The following is a 26,851-nucleotide window of genomic DNA, read 5'->3' as shown; positions in this document are numbered from 1 at the left end:
ATGAACTTCAGGATGCTCCCTCAGGCACTGAAGATGACCGTGAGGAGCGCGTCTCCTCTGCTCAGGTTTGTAGAAAGATGGACTGACAACATCTCCGTGTCTACATCCCAGCAGGTGAAGACGCTGGATCAGATGCCTGGACCTTCAGCCGCGGGGTTCATTTGGGATCTCTTCTTCAAACAGGGCCTGTCGCGTCTTCATCAACTGCAGGTGCGCACAATGAACTTTACGCTGCCATGAAGAGAGAAATGCTGGGCTGCTGATTTTGACATTAAAGGAAAATACAGAATATTATATAAAGCAAATATTTATTTTGTCGAATTATTTTATTGCTGTTGTTGGCCCACAAGTTTACAGCACAGATAGTGGATGTCCAACAGGAGTAACCAGATCTTTGTATTGTTAACCCCTTCTAATGGAATTTATAATATAACTAATCCTAATATTCCAAACAAACCCTTCTGGATAAACTGAAATTCGTATTTTTAATTGTATTTTTCAAAAGTTCAGTTTATTCAGTAGCATCTTATTTTATTCTTACAGGATTCCTATTGGTTCCGATTATGATTGTCATTTGTCATATTAGCCTACATGTGACCTATATTTAGTATATTTCCTAATTATTATACTGAAAGTGCAAGCAACTCTACAAAATACATGTACAAAAGTACATGGATTGTTTTCTGTCTGTTCACCCCAATACAGTAGAACGTAAAATCAGAAAAATTGAGAGCACTTTTTTGTATAAACCTTTTTTTTTTTTTTTTTACACACACAAAATCTTGGCCAAAGAGAATCTTATTTTACTTTCTCTTGAAGTTTCCTCAAAAAGCATAATCCTGATTTATCATGCACTTTTAAATTCATGTGTGATGTGAATTGAAGTGACAGTTCACATAAAAATTAAAATTCTGTCATCAATTACTCACCCTTAAGTTGTTCCAAACCTGTCTGACTATCTCTTGCATGGAACACAATGGTGATTTTTTTTTTTTTTTTTTTTTGGCTGCTCTTTTCCATACAATGAAGTGAGTGGGGACTGGGTCTGTCAAACTCAAGACAATAAAAAGAATAATAAACGTGGTCCATCTTCATCATGTTTTGTTTTCTATTTTCCAAGTCTTCTGAAGCCATACAAGAGCTTTGTATGAGCAACAGTACCATATTTGGGTCGTTATTCTTTGAGAACCTTAGCTCTCCTTTGTGCATTTATGAGAGAAGACGCGAACAAATTGTTCTGATGAGTTAAATGGTTTCAATTAATTGTCACATCTAATAAATCACACTGTTCACAAAACAGGTCTAAACGACTTGTTCATGAATCAGATTGATCTGGTTCTCGAGTGATAATATAGTCACAGGGGTTAACAGCTCTTTGGAGGTGAATATTATTAGTGAATAGCGACTTTTATACCAGTAAAGACTTAACACAAATAATACGCTGTATGGAATAGTTTTATGATGATTTTATGGTGCATTTTGGAGCCTGACACCTCCAGTCCTCCTCATTATCTTTCATTAAGTGGAAAAGAGTGTCTGGGAAATTCTTCACTAATTCACCCTTTGTGCTACACAGAAGAAAGTCATCAGGGTGAGTAAATAATGGCAGGATTTATTTTTTGGTGAACTATCACTTTAATAGTGTATGTGTGGGCAGAAGTAAGCAAGGAAATTATGTTTGAAGCTGGAGGGAAGGAGGCAGTACGGGCCCATGTGGAAAGCGAGCTTTGGACCCATCCTGACTGTTCATGTGGCAGAACCGGAACTGATAGAGCAGGTGCTAAGACAGGAGGGCCAGCACCCCATGCGATCAGACTTGTCATCCTGGAAAGACTACCGGCAACTTCGTGGGCATGGATACGGACTCCTTACTGCGTGGGTACAACAGCTGAATCATAGAAACTTTTCTTAATTTCATTCATTTAATTTACCTAAAAGTAAAATTCATTATTTACTCACCTGTCACTTAATTCCTATAAATAGAGAGTAAAAGTTTTGACCTGTGTATGTTTAAGGTGTTTTACGAATCTAGTAGCATTGAAGTCAAAGCATTCAAGTGATACTTCATCAAAATTGAAATATGTCATCATTTATGCACCCATACCCTCATGTTGTTCCAAACCTGTATTACTTTCTTCTGTGGAAAGTAAAAGGGGGCAAAATGTTAGCCTCAGTCACCATTCACAAGTGTTTATGAACACTTTTTTATGGAGAATGGAAGCAGCATTATAAAACCTTAATGTCATAATCTTGCAATCTAAACATACACAAATATTTTATTTCATGTTGTTATCTGTAAGGCCCAAAATGGCATCAGGCAAGCATATAAAGAACATTTTGCCTATATGAAAGGCTGTATGATAGCTTTGTGTAATAAACTGACTATTATTAGACCTTAGACATTGATATTTACCAAAAATATCCCCCTCTACTGCAGCTCTCAAATCTCATTCTCCATTCCAATAGCTTTCAGTTATGCCAAACCTGGCACGATACGCTTAAAAGGTGCATTATTATATTTGAGGATACGAATAAAATTTGAGCTTTAGCTGAGAGGAGAATAATAATCAGTGCATGACGACTTACATTTTGGTCTGTTCCTCACACAAAGCTATTTAATCGACTACTTGTATGCTGTTCTTTTTAAGATGAACAGTCGTGATCAATATGAACTGTCGTATTTATAATTTTTCTTGTAATGTTGAGCAAAGACTTTTATTTGGTAAGATAACCAAATAAAATGCCAGTGGTTTGTCATCATAATTTAAAAAAATGGCCATGATGGCAGCCCTTGGAATTCAACAAGTTTGTGCTTAGTCATGCATGAATACCCCATTATCAGAGAAATCTATGCATTGACAAAAATGTTGGTAGATTTTAAATGAACACTTGTCAAAATTATTGGCAAATGTATAATCTCAAAATGGCCAAATATACACCAGTTAATCTATTTGGCCAATATATTATTGTATTACTAGTAGCTAGCTGCCTCCTTTGATGCATCTTCTAAACCCAACTTGTCTCATTGCTTCTCAGTGAGGGTGAGGAATGGCAGAACGTTCGGAGTCTGCTGGCGAAACACATGTTACGACCGAAAGCTGTGGAAGCATATGACGGCACACTAAATGCTGTAGTGACTGACCTCATTAACAAACTGAAGCTACGCAAGCGAGAAAACAGCAGCGGCCTCATCACTGACATCGCCGCTGAGTTTTACTGCTTCGGTCTGGAAGGTAAATCTCTCCCTTGAATAAACTGTGTAAGAGCAGATGGATTCTGTAAGGGAAATAATATAATGCCAATATTAGTTATCTATGTATAGTAAATTTTTGTTTTATGTGAGTGGGTGGGCAATGTTTAAAACTAAAGGATTTTATATGAACTGCAAGATTAATGATTAAGTGTCTTTAACCCTCTGGGGTCTGAGGATGTTTTGGGCCCTGAAGAAGTAATTAATAATAATTATAATTAATTAATAATTAATAATTAATAATTTTCTTTATTTATCACACATTATACATTTGCACATATATGGTGAAATTCTTCTTTTTCAGAAGTTTTGACATGCCTTGATGTTTGTGCTTTTTTCAGTTGCTTAAAAACATATTAATGGCTAAAGTCTGATAACACTGTATTCAGCACAAACTGGGCTACAATAATATGTGAACAACATGTATGTACATGTTTGTATTTTTGAGAAAATAAAGTTTATGTGTGGTTTTTGAAAAAAAAAATTGAAGTCACTGAAATAAGGCAATATAACACAAACTAAACATTTGTTCACAAGACTTTTGAGAACTGGATCTTGTAGCCTAGAGTTTTTGCTACAAAATGATGTGAAAACCATTCTGATCACTCATTCATACAAAACAATATAGTCATTTAACTTTTGTAAGACACCTTTAGTGTTAGAAAGGCCATATGCGAGGAGGCGTGGATGATCGTGAATATTGATGTGATTCATACCTGAGGAAGACCCCTCCCCTGAGAGAGAATGAATGTGAGGAGATTTAATGATTTAATGTATTGTTTGTAGCTTATTCACAAAATCAAGTTTAAGTTAAAAGTAATCTGACTATACATTTTCTTTACATAAAGACTTGACTTAACTTTAGACCAACACTACCATTTAAAAGTTTTAGATCTGTAAGATTTTTTTAATGTTTTTAAAAGAAGTCTCTTCTGCTCAACAAGGCTGCATTTTATTTGATCCAAAATACAGCAAAAACAGTGATATTGTGAAATATTTTTACAATTTAAAATAACTGTTTTCTATTTGAATATATTGTAAAATGCAATTTATTCCTGTGATGTAAAGCTGAATTGTCAGCATCATTACTGCAGTGTTCAGTGTCACGTGATCCTTCAGAAATCATTCTAATATGCAGATTTTCAAATATGGGCATATTTACAGCACATTTTACACATTTACATCCGAACAGATATTTGCAAGCACAAGCTTCGTTGATGATAATGAAATAAACACTAGTTAAAATATAATCTGAAAATTTATATTATTTTTATATCATATTACATATCATATTTATATCATACCGCATACAATTGAAATACCTGCTTTATCCGAAACAACATTTAAATGAAACTAAAACTTGCCTATTAGGACATATTTCAAATTTCAATACTCTGAATACTGGCTGGCAAGTCTGGAAATAGTCCAACTAGTAAAATATGTACGTTTATATAAAATAGCATGTCAACTAATGTACGTAAAACTAAAAGACTTACTAATCCGAAATTGTATCCTCGTCTGGATCAAGTCGCTCTTCAAACGTTCATCGTTAGAGTCCCGCTCTTCTTCTGAGGAAAATGTGAACTCTTCGTCACTATCCAGGAGCTTCCTCACCTATGTAGCATGCCATCTTCCAAACGTGCAGGAAAGTGAATGAATCTGATGATGAACTTGATGTTTTTTAAGGCACTGTAGGGGGCGTTTACTATTTGCATTGATCGCCTCAGCACATTACCGTATGAATAGTGCCCTCTGCCCGTGGGTGGGATCACATTAGCGATAATTAGCTGAGCCAGGAGAAACTGTACATCGCTTTGTTTCATACAGATTACATTGCAGGAGAATATTTGTTTTAAATTTGAATTGTTTTATTTAAAAGTAGACATTTTAAGCTTTCTTTAGACATATGTTTCATGTTTGTCTGATAAGTATTCTTGGAGTTTCAGTTCATTTTTTTGACGTATTTCAGAAAGATGCTCGCGGAGATAGAGACGGCTGAAAGCGCACCCTGTTTATTTTCTTTTTTACAAAAGCACAAAGTTTTGTTATTGTGAGTGTACACAAGTAGACCCTTTATAGTTTCTAATGATGTCTTACACTTATCTGTATACCCAAAAATGACAGAGTATTTTAAGTCGTTTCCGCTGTTATGAGGAAAAAATCCAGCAGGGCGCGTCCGCCGACCCCAGAGGGTTAAAGTCCATCCCTAATTGACTGCGGAAGTGCACGCAAATGCAGTGTCCTTTATATTTGGCTGATGAAGGCTTTAGTTGGTATTAATGTACAGTATTTTCTATGTATTTCATTTTAAGAAAGTGTAGTCTATTCAATGACCAAGATTATGAAGGCAGAGATCAGTAAGGTGTGCCTCGCAGTCTGGCTGGAAGCTTGTGGCAGTTCATTTCAGGTGAAGTCCAACCTATGTCCGAGGTGCAGGTGGTGGACAGTGAAGTATCCCTTGTTGTACAGTCGGAGTTTGCAGCAGCTCATACTCTGTGGAATCTATCGTAATAGTTTGAAGAGATGCAGACAGTGATCATCGTAGGCCCCCCTTGCTGTCTGATTGGCACAGCCTGCAGTTAGTGGTCATCCTTCAGCGAAACCTAAATGTGAGGGTGGGACATCGGGCTGGACCAGAGCTGGATCTGGCAGGCTCTTGTGACCTCGGGGTATGTATCCTGAGGATGAGACAAGGGAACAAATAGAATAATATTAGCGTAAATGCCATTCACTTTAAAGCAGAGTTATAGAGTATGAGAAGTGTTTCTGGTTCCGGCAGACCTGACTAAAGCAGCATAGTTATGGGTTGAGGGATAAATTAGGTGTATGCCTGGCTAAAGAGATGAGTCTTTTGTTTAGATTTAAACTGAGAGAGTGTGTCTGAGGCCTGAACAATTCTAAGAAGGCCATTCTATAGTTTAAGAGCTAAATAGGAAAATAATCTACTTCTTTTTATGGATTTTTTTTTTAGACAAATTATATCTAGCATCTTATTTATTTATTTTTTTGACGTTTTTGGTCCAATAATTACTACCTCTGATTTGTAAGAATTGAGCATAAGGAATTTTCTAGCCATCCAGTCACTGATATCATTGATGCACTCTGCTAACTTTGAAAATTGAGAAATTGAATCAGGTCTCAAGGAAATATAAAGCTGAAAATTTTCGGCATAACAATTAATACTAATTCCAAGGTTCCTGACAGGGACTAAAAACGGTTCAAGGAAGGAACATTTTTTTCTTTTGCAGAATGTAACCGAAAAGCAGAACAAAGTTATTTTCAATAGTTATTTTTAAATGCTGGTAACTGGTTATAACTGGTTAATTTTGTTCCGATAATTTTTTCAGGAAGCCAAAGGGACTATCACAGTAAATTTTTGGAACTACACTTCATGTTGCCCGAAAAAATGAAACATGCTTTGATCCTGAAGGAAACTGCTGCATCACACATTTATTTGCCTAATTGTCCTTTGTAGATGTCGCATTCTCAGAATGAAAACCGTTTTAACAACTGTCTATAAATACTTCATACAGTATACATGCACGGCTAATCCAGATACAAGGAAAACATTATTAGAGATAAAAAGTATATTTCTCAGTTGTTTCCAAGTCTTCACTGAATTATTGTTAGATAAGATGCATAAATACAGATTTGATGCTGCTGGATTTTGACTCCGAAACAGATCTGTAATTAAAAGTATACTTAACTTTTATCTAAATGCTTGTTATGATTTCTGTGCAGATAAATCCACCACACAAGAAAAAAAATTAACTGCTTATTTTCGCTTTGTAACAGTATAAAGGACAGGCAAGGAGGAGGCGGGAACGGCAGAACAGTCAACATAATGTTTTAATGTCAAACTTAACTTAAACAAACAAACAAACAGACACACATGCAACGCGGCCGCGTGCATCCCTCTCTCTCCTGAACCGGCGCCTCTGGCTGCCCTTTATCTTGCTCTCCCGCTGATCAGCTGATTCAGCGCCGGCCGTGCTCCATCATGCCCCGGCCACGCCCTCCTCCTCATCACACGCTTATTTTGGTAAGGCAAGTGGCTTATTTTGGGCTTGTTTTTCGAGACCATGTTGCCTATTTCTCTAGCGAGATCTGGCAACACTGCAGTTGGTATTTCACCCACTATATTTCTACTTGATCTGAAAACTCCTCGTTAACACCAACAAAGTGGTAGCAGTTGAATAAATACAACTTCTCCCATGCTAAAACTTGTCCACAAATGCCAACATAATTCTCATGCCTATCCATGAGAATGTCGTAATCTATGGTGTTGAAGGCAGCATAGAAGAGAGATGAAGTCACGGTCTGATGATAAGAGCAAGACATTTGTAACTCTAATAAGTGCAGTCTCTGCATTATCCCTTACAAAAAATAACTGCAGTTGTTTAACTTTTTCTATACTGCAGTACAATTGTAGTAAATTGGACACAGTATTACTGCAGTACTGGAAACTGCAGGAATACTGTGTCCAAATTACCACACTTGTACTGCAGTATAAAAAACTGCAGGAATACCATGTCCAAATTAACACACTTGCACAAATAGCAGTTGCCCAGTCTTTTGCATGACAAAATAGTGAAAACAAAAAGAGGAAAAAATGACTTAGAAGTAATCCAAGCAGCAATGCAAGCAGTAATTCAAGCAGCAATGCAAGCAGTAGTCCAAGGTGTTACTCGTGAATCCAAGATTTGCTCAAAGACCCATTAAGAGTAGTCCTAATGAAGAGTGGTACACCAAAAAAAAAAAAAACTCTGTGCATAAACACAAAACAAACAATGACCATATGCTAACAGCTAAATCCATGACAATACAAATTGTACAGAAGATAAAGCAAACAGAAATAAATAAAAATACAAAGTACTTACGTTAAGCTTCAGAACATATATTCCTCAAAATAGGGCAAAGGAGATGAAGAGGAAAGCTTCACACCAAAAGCTTCTCAAACTTCCATCCCCTAACTGCTTCTCTACTTCCTTTTTTTAGGTCAACACCTAACTCAAAAATCTCCCGGTGGTCAGGACAAGAATAACAAGAATGAACATTGAATAAACCATAATTGCCCACTGCACACAGAAAATGTTAAAGTGTTTACAGGTTAATTTTGACATCTCTAGACACTTAAGAACAGTGTTTTGTTCAATATGAAAACTACATTTGCAATTGCAACTCAGTTTGTACTGGAGTACAGCTCGATGAACTGCTCTGAACTGCATGTGAGCTAAACAAACGGCAGCTCCTACTGCACTGATTTGAAATTTACACTGAACTGCAGTTATTTTTCAGTGTACTGCAGTTATACTTTTGTGGAATGCAGATATACTTCACTGAACTATAGTAATATTACACTGACCTGCAACTGTATTGCAGTGCACTATATCAATAGTGCAGTCAAAAGGCATTGTAAGTGCAGTACAGTCTGTCATTGTACAGTACAGCATCATTTTACTACACAAAACTGCACTTTTTATAGCATAGATTGCAGACAGACTAGTTTTACTGCACATATTGCACAGATTGCAGTCAGAGTGCAGTTTTACTGCACAGATTGCAGTGATACTGCAGTTTTACTGCATAGATTGCAGTGATACTGCAGTCAGACTGCAGTTTTACTGCACAGATTGCAGTGATACTGCAGTCAGACTGCAGTTTTACTGCACAGATTGCAGTGATACTGCAGTTTTACTGCATAGATTGCAGTGATACTGCAGTCAGACTGCAGTATTACTGCACAGATTGCAGTGATACTGCAGTCAGACTGCAGTTTTACTGCATAGATCGTAGTGATACTGCAATCAGACTGCAGTGATACTGCAATCAGACTGCAGTTGTACTGCATAGATTGCAGTCAGACTGCAGTTTTACTGCAGTTAATTTTTGTAGGGGATGATGGGGCCTAAATTCTGACTGAAAATCTTCACAGATACCATTTCTCTGTAAAAATAAACAGTTTGGAGGATACTGCAATCAGACTGCCGTTTTACTGCACAGATTGCAGTGACACTAAAATCAGACTGCAGTTTACTGCATAGATTGCAGTGATACTGCAATCACACTGCAGTTGTACTGCACAGATTGCAGTGATACTGCAATCACACTGCAGTTGTACTGCACAGATTGCAGTGATACTGCAACCACACTGCAGTTGTACTGCACAGATTGCAGTGATACTGCAATCACACTGCAGTTGTACTGCAATCACACTGCAGTTGTACTGCATAGATTGCAGTGCTACTGCAGTTTTATTACATAGATTGCAGTGATACTGCAATCAGACTGCAGTTTTACTGCATAGATCGCAGTGATACTGCAATCAGACTGCAGTTTTACTGCAATCAGACTGCAGTTGTACTGCATAGATTGCAGTGATACTGCAGTTTTACTTCAATTCATTTTTGTAGGGGATGGGGCCTATATTCTGACTGAAATTCTTCACAGATACCATTCTCTGTAAAAATAAACAGTTTGGAGGATACTACTATTTCTAGTATTTTAGGCTAAATGGGAGATCGGTAGATTTAAGGTCGGTATATAATTAGCCATTCGCCATAGTCTGGGTAACACCAAAAACATCCTTGTAAATTGTAGCAACACCTCCATGTTTATGACAATAACCTGGGTGAGCAGGCTCATTTAAACTAATGTATTCATCCGATTTAAGCCAGGTTTCTGTCAAACAGAGCACATGCAAACTATGATCTGCAGTGCAAGGAGTAAGGATTTATATTTGTTACTTTCACATATACAGCATTTTCCAGAAAATTAACTGCAGTTTTCTTTTTTGAGGTCATGTGTGAACACGACAGTGTTCTCTGTTTTCCAAATGCGTTTGGCCCATTTCTTTTGCGACTCAGAACAAAGTAGCTTCAACAACAACAACACTCCTGTACATCTATGTTTGTTTTCATCTGTCAAATGTCTCCTAGAACGGGGGTGCGTTACTACATGAGTTTGTGATCGGATCGACTTGACAGCTGGAGTGATCCTCAGTCATTTTGTGTTTTGCCCAGTTTTTGTCTATTGCTATTTACATAGTAAGTGTATGATACCAAGTATTTTTGGATTCGGTTCAGATTTTTGAAGTTGTGAAGTGTAATCCAGCCTTAAAGCACTTCTCTTTATCCAATCAGATGAAGAAATTTGTCAGCTGATAAAAAAATTACAGTACATCTCAGTTTAATGGCATTTTAGTGCTGATGTGTGAAATTATATAAAAAAATTAAAAAGACTGAAAGCTGTTGCATGTGTGAGAGGGGGTGAAAAATGGTCTGTTTTTGTCATAAAAAACCTTCTCTAAAATTACAATTGGACCTCAGGGAACAAAACATATAAAATATGCTTTTCATTATGTGAGCACCAATGTGAGATGTGTTCTTTATTTTCTTACAAGGGATTTCATCTGTGCTGTTTGAGTCCAGGATTGGCTGCCTGGAACCAGTTATTCCCATGGAAACAGAATATTTTATCCAGTCAATCAACACTATGTTTGTCATGACTCTGCTCACTATGGCTATGCCTGCTTGGCTGCACAGACTCGTCCCCAAACCCTGGGACAAATTCTGCCACTGCTGGGACTACATGTTCCAGTTTGGTGAGTATGTGCAGTGTGTTGCAAGGGTGAAATGGTTTCCATTAAAAAAATTAATGATATGGTTTGCCGCCCACAGATCGGTGCAAGTCATGTAATCAAATTTTTAGCAACAATTCTAAAAAAGATAAATATTAAATGTCATTTTTAAGAGTATTCAAATTCTCTTTATTGCTGAATCACTGTACAGGTACAGAGAGTAAAATGAAACTACAAATGGATGCAGTGGCGTAGCTAGGATTTTATGGGCCCCAGTTCAAAAACAATTGATGGGGGCCCCCCATTCCCCCACCCTTTAAACTTACAAAGTGCACAACCTTCCTAATTGGCCAACAGCCAACACGAACAAAGATTGAACTTACCATATATATATATATATATATATATATATATATATATAACATGTTTATTTACTCAACATTATTAATATTTGCTCAAAGAAGTTACAGCTAAAAGTAAGCTACTCATTTAAGTAAAGTTCATGTGACTTGTCTTGCGTTCAGCAAAATCATCAACGATGGCCCCTAATCCAAAGTCCTAGCTCTTGCATTCTCAGTTTACACCATTATGACTCTCCTGCCCCATACTGCTCCTAAGGTAGGACTTGAGTTTTAGTTTGGAAAATGAATGTTCTTTTCTCACAACTGTAACAGGCAGAGTCAAGAAAAGCAGCATTGCAGTGCACACTTCACTGAATGATGCTGTCACAGAGCTGTTATCAACTACCAACATTTTGGCGAGATCCTTTACAGTTGAATGCTTTACTAATCTCTGTCTTGAAACATGTTTTGAATCTAAGAAGCTGGCCTGGAAAACTGGAAGATATGTCCCTGCCAAAGTGATCTGCCAAGCAGTTTGCTTAGTGGTGAAGCTCATCATCATCTGCATTTTCCAGTACCCTTGGATATAAACACTGAAACAGTTGTGAGGTTTCTGGCATGCTCCTAAATCTTTGATTAAGTTGATTGATGACAATGTCAAGGCTGGCATTAAATACACTGACATGGAAATAGCTCTCACCACCAGAAAACCTCTCATCCTCACAAAGATCATCAAAGTGGTGCTTTTTTTTTTTTTTTTTTTGTCACCTCAAAAGTGCTTTTGACTTCCCATCTCTAAAATGACACAGGCTGTGTCTTTAACTCTTAAAATCTCCTCTGTATTCAGTCAAGACATTGGCTGCATTCTTAAGCATACCAACTGATTTTTGCATGTCTCCATCTTTTGCTTGGAACAACTTTTGAAAATGCATTTACACTTTCCAACACTTTTGTTTGTCGTACAACCTGAAGAATAAAGCTAAACTTTCCCATCTGTTTCTTCAGTCCTGTCACTTCATTATGTTCATCTGCCTTCTCACAAGTATTATTTTGGTCAAGGCTTTCATGATGTCTGTTTAACGATATTGGAAAGCAATGAGGGAATCATGTCTTGATGACCACCGCGTAGGGCACAAACACTTCAGAGTCAATTTGTCCTGCTCTGCTAATTTTGACGAGAATACACCGTCTAACATCACCCATTTCTTTATACTATGACCAAAGAATGTAGTGTCTCTATATTGTTATAAAATTCATTGATTTCTGTTATGTTCTTGACAGTTATTGATAATTAACTCAATTTCACTCATATTGGCTGTGCCGTCATAACATTGTCCACAACACTTTCTTAAATCAAGGCCGCTGCTCTCAATACTAGCCAAGACTTTCTTCTCTAATTCAAGATCTGATGTATCTGCTACTTCCTCAAATCCTAAAAACACCATTAATGTCAACATTTGTTGCATTGTTGTTGCTGTCATTGTTGGCGGTCACATATCTGAAGACATGGCTGAGTTGGTCTTGTTTGGAAATGTCTTGTGTGGTGTCCATGAGTACAGGAAAAATGGAGCATCACTCAGTTCAGTTTGAATGTCAGTTTTCACCCTCTGAACTAAAATGTATATTAACTCATTCTGGGCGGCAGGGCTCAATTATTTAAAAGACCTCTGAGGCTTCATGATACGCAGTTTCAGGACTGGATCATAGCCTGCCAACAGCTCAATGATGATGAGAAAGTTCCCACTATTTGTCTGTTGTAAGACCTCTCTGTGCCCTTGAAAGGCCAAGTTACAGTAGGCCAAAGTTAGGGTAACATTCAAAATGTTATAATAATTCACAGCATTCTTTATGTCCCTTTCTACACACTCATCTATTCTCCCATGCTGTCTCCATTGTTCATAAATTACACATGCTTTTATGCTTATATTTAGAAAACATTTTCACAATGAGGAGACGATGTAACCAACAAACATCTACCTACTGACTAGATTTTTACGGAATTACATCACATCTAGCTTTACGACACGACTCTGGCTGAACAAGATTTCTCAAGACCCCCAGAGTTCATTAAAGTACCAAAATACATATGATTATTGAATGCATTGTTGTTAGTAATTTTTAAATTTGAGAGTTTTTTGAGTAAAATGTCATGCTTAATAGACTAATGTAGGCAAACATGTAATTTAGTAGTTCTTAAATAGGGATCATTTGCACAAAAATTTAAATTCTTGTAATTAGCCAGTAGACTTTAGTTTATGTCACAGCCGCAAACTACGATGTGTTAGTTGATTGCAGGGGGAGGGACAATCTCATTCTAGACATCATTTATTAGACAAAAATCTGTGTAGTACAAGATGACACATCAATAGCTTTGGTCAGTTCTTGGAAGAGAAAGACTGTACATTTTAAATGCGAAGCATACATCTGCTAACAGTGAATTGATTTCAGTGTTTAGGAATACACTAGCATATAGAATGACAAATCTGAACCACCAAACCCCTAATGTGTTGTGAGAACATGCTACTCTAAGGCATAATATGTCATGTTCAGGCTTATTGATGTTGGAGATTTTAAAAGTATTTGTGTTCTCACAGCTAAAGGGCACATTGACAAGCGTCTAGAGGAGGAAGCACAGCGAGTTACGCGAGGAGAGAAGTTAGAGGGACGCTACCTCACCTTCTTCCTGTCACAGGCAGGAATGCCTTTGAAATCTGTGTACAGCAACGTGACTGAGCTGCTTCTCGCTGGTGTTGATACGGTACAGATTCATCTCCATGCACCTCACATGTGTTATAATTTTAAGTGTTTTAACATTGTGATAAAAATCTCAAATCATTTTGATAATTGCTGCATCCTAGGGAGTTTAAATAGTGATATGGTTTAGATTTTACCATGTATGCCTTTAATTAAAAGAAAATACTAATATTTTTATACAGTACCAGTCAAATGTTTGGACACACTTGACTGAATTTGTTTCTTATGATCTTAAAAACCTTTTGATATGAAGGATTCTGCTTAAATGATTGCAAATGGTTATGTAGATGACAAATACATTTAAATGTATTTACAAAACTACAGTTTTGGATTTTTTTTAAAGGGTGAGTTTGACTAGACAGTGAAGAAAAAGCAGTGAAGTGTCCAGCATACATGTGAACTCCTTCAATACTGTTTAAAAGGCATCTCAGGATGAAACACCTCATGAAGTTGCTTTAAAGAATGAAAAGAATGTTATCAGTATACCTTTTTTGATCACTACAAATTTCTCACTTTTTGTGTTATTTCATAGTTCTGTTGACTATGACTTATTGTTCTAAAATGTGGAAAATGGTAACAATAAAAAAAAAATAATTTGTTGGTGTGTCCAAACTTTTGATTGGTTGTGTGTGTGTGTGTATATATATAGATATACTAATATTAATGTATATGGATGTTTTTCATTCCCTGCTTCAGATCTCCAGCACATTGTCGTGGTCACTCTATGAGCTGTCTCGGCATCCGCAGATCCAGAATGCATTACGTGATGAGGTTTTGAGTGTACTGCGGGGCCGTAACATCCCAAATGCGTCTGATGTTGGAGCTATGCCTCTAATGAAAGCTGTTGTGAAAGAAATCCTCAGGTACAATAAGTGCACTTTTCAAAAATGGTAATATTAAAGCTCATTTATGTGTGTTTTTTTTTTTGTTTTTTGTTTTTTGTGGACTTTAGTTTATCTAACACAGTTAAAGAGGAAGGTTGCAGTAAAGAGACTTTGTGGTGAATTGACTCTGCATGACACCTACATATTTCCGGTAGAATCTCGGGGAGATAACAGGCTTCCGATATCGTATTCAGCCATAGCGAAAATGTTAAGAGAGTTGCAGCAAACTACTCTTCTTTCTAAAATAATAAGATTGATCACAACAAATGTGATATTATTTAGTAAAAGTATAAAAATGAGTAATGAGCTCTAATAAGTTAAAATTAAGGCAGATGCTATTTGCACCCCAGTGCAAATAATGGTATATTATATTTACACAACAGTGCAAATAGTGGCAGATATTATTTGCACCCCATCCCTTGTGCAAATAATGGTAGATACTAATTGCACCCATATTTAAATAAATATACAGTATGGGCATCACTGCAGTGTGTTTGTGTTTATTTAGAGTCCCACAGACATACTACATTAACCCATACTCCTAAACCTAACCTTAAAAAAAATAACCTTTGTTTACTACAGTAACAATGGTTTCACCATGGAATGTTTTGTAAATTTACAGTAACCACAAAATTAACCATGCTTACTATATTACCACCATATTACTGTACTAACACCATGGTTAAATGCATTAAAACTATGGATTCTGCCAAAAAAAAAAACATGGTTACTACAATATTAATAATACAGTGATGCAATCTACACACAAGCGATGCTGAGTCACGGGAATGAGTGCGATCGACAGACCCCACCTCCTGATCAAACCCTTCTCTGCACTCCCCGACATTCACCGTGACCAAATCACTGTGATGAAATCAACATTTACATTAATTTTTATCTATTATTTTAAGAAGTATTAAAGAAAATATTAAGAGTGGAAACAGGAAATCGGAGTGGGATAAAACACTGATTCGACCACGGTCACTAGGACAACACCACACATTCACACACCATCTTTACACCCCATGCCACTGCAGTGACACCTAATGTTTAGTTTGTCATATATTTCTGTGGTTCCACCAGACTATTGGAGTACAAATTGCTTCCCTTTGTGCCAGATGCTATTTACACTGGGATGCAAATAGACACTTCATAAAATGTATAAGATATGAAGCTTGCAGAACAGCAGAGTATTGCTGTCCCATTGTGTGGCTTCCTCGGCATGAAAAGTGTTTCAATTACATGTACATCTATCGATTGTACAGTGATTTACAAGTGAGGAATACAACAACAGAAGCAATTCGTATTAAGGAGTACAAACACCAAGAGATGAAGTTAGGGAGACAGCCCATTGTTCAGCTGAGGTTTTAGCCTCTGTATGGTGACTAAACATCACAGAGAACACTGCAAAGCTCAAACAGTACTGTTTTTTTCTCTATGATAAATCATTATTATTTCCCCTCAGTCAAAGCATGAGCATAAACGAGTAAAGCACCATATTCTTCTGAAGAAATAAACTTACAGTTAAGGATTGATTTACTGTATTAGCTTTTATTTGTATTAACTGTAATATCACACCATAATATTTATAATTAAATAACATTAATGTCATAATAACACTATTTAATCATTATTTATTGTGTCATTGTTAACTTTTACTTTTTGCGTTTTTACTTTGCACAAATATTTTGGGTGTGTTTGCACCATTATCTAATTTGCATAATTATTTTACTGAATCGAGTGCAAAAACAAAACAGATAGCAAATGGCTGCAATTTCCCCCATATTTTTTTTTGGGTGAGTTAATAACATCATATTTTCCAGGCTGTATCCTGTAATTCCAGCAAATGCTCGAGTCATCACCGACAAAGATATTAAAGTTGGTGGATACCTGATTCCTAGAAATGTATGTAATATTTATTAGCATTTGTAGTTTATAAGTCCACATTTCAGTGTGTTTAACAGTTATGTTGTTAATTCTTCACAGACTCTAATCACCCTATGTCACTACGCCACCTCCCGTGACTCAAAACAATTCCCTGACCCGGATGCGTTTATCCCTCAGCGCTGGTTGAGCCGCTGTGAGCGGAGCCACCCTTATTCCTCTGTACCCTTTGGAGTGGGCAAACGCAGCTGTATTGGCAGACGCATCGCTGAATTGGAGGTCTACCTAGCACTTTCTAGGGTACATGAAATTCTGAATGGCAATTTCATGCCTGTCACTGTGATCTATACTGCCTGTGAGCTTTAGTCAGTCCCACTAGGAATTTTTGTCACTTTTTCCTGGTTATTGCAGCCCATAATGTCTTAATTTGCTGCTGCTTTTCTCAAAAAATTTGCAACGGCATTTGCTACATTTTATGTGTTGTTTTGCCGTGAAAACCAGTAGCAGTTCTAGCTTGTATGGCGCCCTGGGTGAAACCCCCTTCAGCACCCCCACCCCCATCCCCATCCCCATGAAGGGGGTTTCGCCCAGGGTGCCATACGGAGGGGTTGTCAATGTCACCCATGCCTAAATCCACCCCCAGTGAAAACAAACAAATAATCATAGTATACTTGTGTAATTTGTGTCAGTGACAGTATAAGAGCATTTGTCTGTAATTATTTTTGTGCTGAATATAACTGAATTTGCAGCTAGCATAATAAATTCAAAACTACCATATGCTGAAGAGGTGTAATCCGTGATATGGCAAATACGAATACAATGAAGACCCTTAATTATAATTTTTTATATTAAAATGTTATGCCTCAGACAATACAAATAGACTAAATAAATAAAATAAAATCCTGGAGGGACTGTTTAATGGAGACACTAAAATGCTGGAAAATTGTGTACAAACCAGGTGTAATGCAACAAGTTTCCAGCGATAAGCAGTTTTTCTGTCCACATACAAAACTGCTGCGTGACACAAACACAGCCAATAAGAAGATCAGAGAGATGTTTAAACTACAGTTATGAGAAGTGGGATTTGAATTATTCTTATTGTATACTGATTTCACTGTGGACGGTGCTATTCAGCACGATACCACACAAAAAAAGCCAAGTGATCAAAAATATGGCTTGTCATGGCTGGTGAGGACTAAAACTCATGTTTTTCAGCTTTTTTTGCTGGTCACTTTGGCTGGGCGATATAGCTAAACAAATTATATCTTGATATTTTTCATCCATTTGTTGGTATTCAATATAAAACTACACTATATTGCCAAAAGTATTCGCTCACCCATCCAAATAATTGAATTCAGGTGTTCCAATCACTTCCATGGCCACAGGTGTATAAAATGAAGCACCTAGGCATGCAGACTGCTTCTACAAACATTTGTGAAAGAATGGGCCGCTCTCAGGAGCTCAGTGAATTCCAGCGTGGTACTGTGTCCAGTCGTGAAATTTCCTCGCTACTAAATATTCCACAGTCAACTGTCAGTGGTATTATAACAAAGTGGAAGCGATTGGGAATGACAGCAACTCAGCCACGAAGTGGTAGGCCACGTAAAATGACAGAGCGGGGTCAGCGGATGCTGAGGCGCATAGTGCACAGAGGTCGCCAACTTTCTGCAGAGTCAATTGCTACAGACCTCCAAAGTTCATGTGGCCTTCAGATTAGCTCAAGAACAGTGCGTAGAGAGCTTCATGGAATGGGTTTCCATGGTCGAGCAGCTGCATCCAAGCCATACATCACCAAGTGCAATGCAAAGTGTCGGATGCAGTGGTGTAAAGCACGCCGCCACTGGACTCTAGATCAGTGGAGACGCGTTCTCTGGAGTGACGAATCACGCTTCTCCATCTGGCAATCTGATGGACGAGTCTGGGTTTGGCGGTTGCCAGGAGAACGGTACTTGTCTGACTGCATTGTGCCAACTGTGAAGTTTGGTGGAGGGGGATTATGGTGTGGGGTTGTTTTTCAGGAGCTGGGCTTGGCCCCTTAGTTCCAGTGAAAGGAACTCTGAATGCTTCAGCATACCAAGAGATTTTGGACAATTCCATGCTCCCAACTTTGTGGGAACATTTTGGGGATGGCCCCTTCCTGTTCCAACATGACTGCGCACCAGTGCACAAAGCAAGGTCCATAAAGACATGGATGAGCGAGTTTGGTGTGGAAGAACTTGACTAGCCTGCACAGAGTCCTGACCTCAACCCGATAGAGCACCTTTGGGATGAATTAGAGCGAAGACTGCGAGCCAGGCCTTCTCGTCCAACATCAGTGTCTGACCTCACAAATGCGCTTCTGGAAGAATGGTCAAAAATTCCCATAAACGCACTCCTAAACCTTGTGGAAAGCCTTCCCAGAAGAGTTGAAGCTGTTATAGCTGCAAAGGGTGGGCTGACGTCATATTAAACCCTATGGATTAAGAATGGGATGTCACTTAAGTTCATATGCGTCTAAAGGCAGATGAGCGAATACTTTTGGCAATATAGTGTATATATAAAATAGAATTTATGTATTTGTTTTGAAAATAAATTTTTAAATCACCCTTTTTTTTTTTCTCTCTCCCCTTTTTCTCCCCAATTTGGAATTCCCAATGCGCTCTAAGTCCTCGTGGTGGCGTAGTGGCTTGCCTCAATCCAGGTGGCGGAGGATGAATCTCAGTTGCCTCCACGCTTCTTATCACGTGGCTTGTTGAGCGCGTTGCCGCAGAGAAATAGCGCGTGTGGAGGCTTCACACTATTCTCCGCGGCATCCACGCACAACTCGCCATACGCCCCACCGAGAGCGAACCACATTATAGCGACCGCAAGTAGGTTACCCCATGTGACTCTACCCTCCCTAGCAATCGGGCCAATTTGGTTGCTAAAAATCTTTGATTTTAACAAAACGTAAACTACAATAAAAATGTATTTCAGAGAACAATCAAGACAAATAATCAAGACAAGACACAAACAAATTGTTGAATAAGAGTTTTGAATCAATTAATTGAAAAGGACAGTTTGAACTGATTCAGGAAATGAATCAAACTTAACTCTAACACTGTTTTTGCTACAGAAATTTAAATCAGAGATTCTATTAAAACATCTCTGTCTTAACACTCTCATACTCATGAGTTGTAAGGCACTGACCCTGTTTACATGCACTTAATAAAAACAACTTATAGCGTCATGTAAATGCTAACACTGCTTTCCTTACACCTCTTTCTCTTAATCCCTTAAGCAGCATAACACAATCAGGTTTAAAACTAGTCCAATGACACAGCCTTTAGGAAACTTAAAAACTTAAAAAATCTTGATTTTTCCAATTACATAATTTTTTAATTTTTTATCGCCAGCAACATTATCACCAATTTATTATCCACCTTTCTCCTGACTTCTCCATGGGCGGCGCAATTACGGCGAGAGACATCCTCTCGGATGCTCCACACTTCCGCAGTTGTTGTTATCAGCTAGACTAACATTACTGGTGATTGCGAGCAGCGGAGTGTAGGGCTTTACTGGTTGTTTAGATCAGTGTTACTATCAGAAATAATTAATAATTATTTCTTTAGTTATTAATTAATATTTAAATTAATTAATTGAATCTAACTCATTAAAACCTCATATGGGGCTCCAGTAAATGTAGTGTGCTACGTTTAGGAGCGGGTTTGGTTATTAGCAATAATTAATAATTATCAAAGATAATTATTAATTATTAAAATCAATAGAACATTGATGAGAATCAATGTTAGCTTTTTTTAATCCTTTAAATCAACAATTATCAAAGATAATCGTTAATTGTTAACATCGATGAAACATTAATTAAAATTAACACTAGCTTATTGATCATTCAAATTCAACAATCATCAAAGATAATTATCAATTATCAAAAATCAATAGAATATTAATAAGGATTAACATTGACGGGGCACCACCCTGGAATCAGGGACTAATAACCAGATAGTAAAACAGTCTCAATATTAGATTGTTTTCTTTAGGAAAATCGACATCCGAAGAATATCGATTTTTGGGAAAAAAAAAAACAATGAATGAAGGTTTGAATCCGAGCACTGACATCCCATCAGCATGACACAGGCGTATGCAAAACAAACCAAAACACTTCTCTTTGTAATATAAACAAAGTTTATTTATGAAGTAATATCAATTAATAATTAATACAATGCAGTCAATAAACTTCCGACTTACAACTACAAACTAAACAGTGATATGATTAGATGTGGAAATAAAAATAATCCTATAACGCATAAGGTGTGTGTGTCACAGTGTGTGTGTGTGTGTGTGCGTAAGGAGGGACGCACACAAAATGGCGGACGTGACTCTCGTGGAGAGTATGTCATGCGAGACTTCCGGCCAGGGAATATAACCGCGAATGTGGGCGGCAAGAAACCAGTCAATGGTGTCTACCAGTTACCACATGTATCCGCTTGTATGATAGCTTAGGGACAAAGCTGGGCTTTAGCATTAAGCTATCTAGGAGCCAAAAATGTGTGCCAGAATGTTTGTGAGGGGTCGCGTGCGTGCGCGTGTGTGTGTGTGTGTGTGTGTGTGTGTGTATATGTGTGTGTGTGTGGTTAGTATGAGAGAGAGAGAGTGATGGCCCTAAAGCCAATTTCGTGATCGTGGGAGAGAAAGTAGCTGTTAGTTCATCGCTCAGAGACGCGGTGAACGGCTCATAAACATTCCCACGTTATTCGACTCTTTAATGGATGAACTCAGTTTACCTGTCTCACCCGCGATGGTGAAATTGCACAACAGTCCAGTTTGGTTGGACCACAATACAGCAAAACAAATTCATGATAATTAATACCCTGAGTATTAATAATGAGCGGACATGGCGGTCCGTAAACTGTACAAGAAAAAAACCTTGAAACACAAGAATAACACACTATAATATTCTATCTCTGCCCAGACATAAACCTCTTACTTGAATCGCATGAGGACACAGGTAGAATGTTTTTTCCTTCGTCCTTTAACTCCGATCCGGTTCCTTGAGGCTCGGGTGATGACGGGAGGCCGTTTCCTCGCTCTGTCGGCGGGCGGTACGGCTGCTGATTCTCGGCGGGCTGGCGGAGAAATCAGAAATGTCGACTTGATTGAAGATGGAAGAGAAATCTTTAATCTCTTCACTTCTGCAGGCAAACGGATGAAGACGTGGTTTGCTCGACGGTCTCCTTCGGATCCGTTAGAGTGTTCGGATGAACACAGAGTAATCTCAACTCGTCCAGCGAGATGGAGATTGTATGGCCACAGTTTCAAGTCGGACGTTACTTCCTTGTGGCACGAGGTTGCACCTGAGAGCAGCAATGAGCTGTGTCTATACTCGGTGAACAAAGTTGCTGGAAGCAAATCCCGGAAGCATTTCAGAGGTATTTCAACTCCTGATGATGTCATGTTTGAGGGACGTTCTGTTGTGTGCCTCATCCAATAGGAGTTGAGAGTTCGATCCTTTAGTGAGCAAGGCTTCATGGGATTTGTAGTCTGTTTTGGACTCCCTTTGTTTGATTTTGGCGCAATTTTTATCAGTAAGATTTACGACTTCGTGTGTGGGGGCTTGAGTTAGGTTTTTACGACTGTGTTAGGCATGCCTTTGTCTTCTATCTGAATACATGAGGCACAACAGGAGGCTTTGGATGAATATGCACTGTTATAGGGTGTTATAACAACTACAGGTGGCTTAAAAAGTACTGTAAAATGAATGTTACAACAATAAGCCACCACAAAAGCTGCCAATGCTGAAATATTTTGAGTCAAACCAGATGTAATAATCAGAGGTTGCATTAAACTAATTCTCTGTCACTTGCCTATTTTTTTAAAACATTGACAGATAATTCCAAATGATGTCCGTCATTTTGGAAGATAACAAAGATAAAAAACATTTAAACCAAGCTCCTTGTTGTTGGTTTTTTTTATTAATTATCTTTACGAGAGTCATATCTCATGTCATGCTGTGAGTGTATGTGAATGAGGTAGAGACAGAGTTGTTGTTGGCAGGGTGTGTGATAAGGCGGCACTTGTTAATGCAGAACTAATGCCATAAACCAGAAGATTATTAAATGGAATCTATGATGACCACACACCCTCTTTTCACAGACATGTCCTCTTTTTCGACCTTAATAAAGCGTCCGGGATCTGGTTTTCATATTGAAGTGCACAACAAAAAACGCAATGAAATCTAGCGCCTCATATTCGTGGATGCGTGCTGTATGTCTGTGTCTCTCTTTCACACACACATACAGGGTGCATGCAGAGAGCGCAAAGTAAACCAAGTAAACACAGACTGTTCTTCTGTTTTTGACCATTGTTAATGATATTATAGTGCTTGATAATGAGAATAAGTTGCGAAGTGGATGCCTGTTGCATCCGCATTGGAAGAACATGCTAAGCATAATGGGTAATTTCGCTGCCTGTGAAAAAAGGTGGATACTGTAAATATTTTGAGATAATATAATATGCCCAGAGCTACTTATCATTTTATTGTGCTGCCCTTTGTTATGACATGGTGTTCACCTCAAATCTGCACATTTACCTATTTCATAGATGAAATTTAGAAACATTCATTGTCTTTTTCTCGCAGATATTAATTCACTTCAACATGGAGCCTGCAGAAGAGAGCAATACAGTCCATCCAATGACCAGAACTCTATTGGTTCCAGAGAGAGAAATCAACGTGTGTTTCATTGAGCGCTGAGCGCTTCAGGTCAGAGGTCATGGGACAAAGTGTTTAAGACCTGACCCTCTCTAATGTGGAGATGCAGAGGGCCAGGTGAACGTCAGGCCCTCCAGCAGCATGAGGGGGACCTGAGATGCTGCATCAGCCCCTGAATTACCAAATTGCAATGACAGTCTATAGTTACACAAGCCTCTATGTGACTGCAAAAAAAGAGAAAAGCAATGAAGTGCTTGTTACACAAAAAAAGCTTTGTGTCCAATACCTGAATACCAACAACACCAACCAAAACGATAACTAAAAAGTTGGTTAAATTGATGTAATGCATAAAGATCGTCCCTACGATATCCAGAAGATGCACTACAAATAATAATTTTCCGCTACTCTGATGTACTGGGTTGTAAATTTTAATTTTTATCCATTGTTGTTGTTTTCATTTTCCTGAAAATGTTATATGATTTAGGTCTATAATAACATGGACTTGACAAACATAGTCTACAGTGTAAGTTAATAAATCATTAACGACAACCAAGTGAGAGTGCTCCCGAAACTAATAATATATTTGTATTAATTCGGTCACGAATTTGAATTTGTTTTGAAAAGTCAAAAGTTTAAATCATTGCAACAAACATCCAGTTACCTTGTCAGTGAAATATTGCGACACTTGGTACTTTTAATGTGATATTTAAATCACAAGAACTTCCGTGACAAGAACTATTTTGGTCTTACCAAGCTGTGTTGTGGGTTCTTAGCCATTTCTTTTTGTTCTGCTCTTGCAGTGTATTAAAAAAGGTAATAGATGATGCAATCTTGCTATCTTTTCAATTTAATGAACAATATCCCATGAAGTATACCACTGGACTACACTTCACAATCTTTCATCCTTCTCCGGGTCTATTTTCAAGAGGGCACATTAAAACTTTTTCTCCCCTTTACTTCTAATCCCTGTTAGCATCATTGACTTTGGGAAGGTTTCTAATCAGGTGCAGAGATTGCTGTCAAAACGTGCTGGGCATTTTTGCCAGTGCCTTCATTCCAGCCGGATCAGTCATCAGCCAGAAGCCAATCATAGATGTTTCGCCAATTAATTTCAAGAACATCTCCTAGTGGTGGGGCAGTGGTCAGGAACATTTCCCTGCCAGCCCCTGCAGGTGGACACCATATCCTTTCCATTTCATCTCTTTTTTTGCCTTCCCATCAAGATATTCCTCCTTTACAGGTCATAACATGCAGATAAGGTTCAATGACCCTACATGAGAAATCCTACCCTACGTCCCAAGGCCTCTGCTATAGCACATCTGCTGCACATACTATAGGCCTACCAAATACACTGTGCAGCATATAAACTTCCATGCGACCATATGCGCAAACCCAATGGCTAAGGCTGTGCTAGCCCCCCAAAGTAGAGAACGCAGTTGGCAAGATGCCTATTTTTTTAATTGTTAAAATTATGGATTGTGTGAATGATGTTTTTAAAATTCAGTTAAATTACAAAAACCTGTCAGTTAATGTAACCTCTGAATATCCAATAAAAGAATGTGTAATGAAAAAGAAAAATATGTTTTTGTTGTATAAAGAGGCACAAACTGGTTCAACACCAGCTGCCAATTTGTCCAGATACTCGGGTGACATTTCAACCCACACATCCTGTAGCACTTGCCATAGATGTGACTGTCTTGTTGGGCACTTCTCACGCACCATACAGTCTAGCTGTTCCCACAAAAGATCCATAACACTTTTTTCCAATTATCTGTTGTCCAGTGTCTGTGTTTCTTTGCCCACTCTAACCTTTTCTTTTTGTTTTTCTGTTTCAAAGGTGGCTTTTTCTTTGCAATTCTTCCCATAAGGCCTGCACCCCTGAGTCTTCTCTTTACAGTTGTAAATGAAACTGGTGTTGAGCAGGTAGAATTCAATGAAGCTGTCAGCTGAGGACATGTGAGGCGTCTATTTCTCAAACTAGAGACTGATGTACTTATCCTCTTGTTTAGTTGTACAACTGGGTCTTCCACAGCTCTTTCTGTCCTTGTTAGAGCCAGTTGTCCTTTGTCTTTGAAGACTGTAGTGTACACCTTTATATGAAATCTTCAGTTTTTTGGCAGTTTCAAGCATTGTATAGCCTTATTCCTCTAAACAGTGATTGACTGGCAAGTTTCTAGAGAAAGCTGTTTCTTTTTTTGCCATTTTTGCCATAATATTGACCTTAAGACATGCCAGTCTACTGCATACTGTGGTAACTCAAAAATTAACACAATGTTAAGCTTCATTTAACGAACCAAATAGCTTTAAGTAGTGTTTGATATAATGGCAAGTGATTTTCTAGTACCAAATTAGCAATTTAGCATAATTACTCAAGGATAAGGTGTTGAAGTGACGGCTGCTGGAAATGGGGCCTGTCTAAATTTGATAAAAAAAAAAAAAAAATTTCAAATAGTGATGGTGCTGTTTTTTTACATCAGTAATGTCCTGACTATACTTTGTGATCAGTTGAATGCCACTTTGGTGAATTAAAGTACCAATTTCCTTCCGAAACAGCAAAATCTGTACATTCAAAACCTTTGGCTGTGTGTGTGTGTGTGTGTGTGTGTATACACATACACACAGGGTTGGGGAGTAACGGAATACAACGGGATTACGTATTTAAAATACAAAATATAAGTAACTGTATTCCACTACAGTTACAATTTAAATCATTGGTAATTAGAACACTGTTACATTCAAAAAGTATTTTGATTACTGAAGAGATTACTTTGCATTTTATTGTCATTTGTTTCATTTAATATTTAGTCCTTTCAGATGAAAACATTTATACATGTAAATGTTGCGATCCAAAGTGTATTTGAAGTGCGGTGAAACACTTTCTTATGAGGTGTTACATTCATACAAGCAGACAGAAGTAAGTTTGGAGCAGAAGAAATGGGGAACTTGTGTAAATTGTCAGCTTTATGCTAGCTAAAATGCTATTTCTAGCTGTTTTACATGCACGTTACCAGGCATGATCATTTTTTTTTTTATCAAGAAAATTCACGTTAGATCATAATTTCTTTTTTCTATTAAGATGTTTGATATTAGGGCAAAAATCATATTCTTGATAATTTTTGTATTGTTTTCCTGTAAAAATATCTAAAAATCTTTAATACAAGATCAGTTTGATTTATCTTGTTTTAGAAACAACACTGCATAAGATATATAGGTTTTTCAGAGAATGTATTTTTAACGTGTATTTTGTCTTAATGTACTGGCAGAGTTTTTACAGTCAAAACAATTGAAAAAAATCTACCAGTGCAGAAGAAGTAATCCAAAGTATTTAGAATACATTACTGACCTTGAGTAATCTAACGGAATATGTTACAAATTACATTTTACAGCATGTATTCTGTAATCCGTAGTGCATTATATATATTATATAATACATTAACCCTCCCAACCCTGTATGTGTGTGTGTGTGTATGTATG

General features: G+C 37.7%; 1 protein-coding gene across 2 annotated transcripts; it reads left to right on the top strand.

Moving 5' to 3' along the window:
• Positions 1–26,851, top strand: LOC127428324 (25-hydroxyvitamin D-1 alpha hydroxylase, mitochondrial). Of its 2 annotated transcripts, none has more exons than XM_051676641.1 (9): positions 1–210; positions 1,685–1,875; positions 3,037–3,233; positions 10,653–10,853; positions 13,765–13,928; positions 14,621–14,787; positions 16,632–16,713; positions 16,795–16,992; positions 23,306–26,851. In XM_051676641.1, the coding sequence occupies exons 1-9, from the start codon at positions 1–3 to the stop codon at positions 23,417–23,419; spliced, it is 1,524 nt and encodes a 507-aa protein (XP_051532601.1). In that variant the 3' UTR covers positions 23,420–26,851. The 2 variants fall into 2 exon arrangements, with proteins under 2 accessions (XP_051532601.1, XP_051532602.1); XM_051676642.1 differs by having other exon boundaries at positions 12–210; positions 25,215–26,851.

The sequence above is a fragment of the Myxocyprinus asiaticus genome, chromosome 37 (genome assembly GCF_019703515.2).
Source record: "Myxocyprinus asiaticus isolate MX2 ecotype Aquarium Trade chromosome 37, UBuf_Myxa_2, whole genome shotgun sequence".
NCBI lineage: Eukaryota > Metazoa > Chordata > Actinopteri > Cypriniformes > Catostomidae > Myxocyprinus > Myxocyprinus asiaticus.
This window is presented reverse-complemented; position numbering and strand designations above follow the sequence as displayed.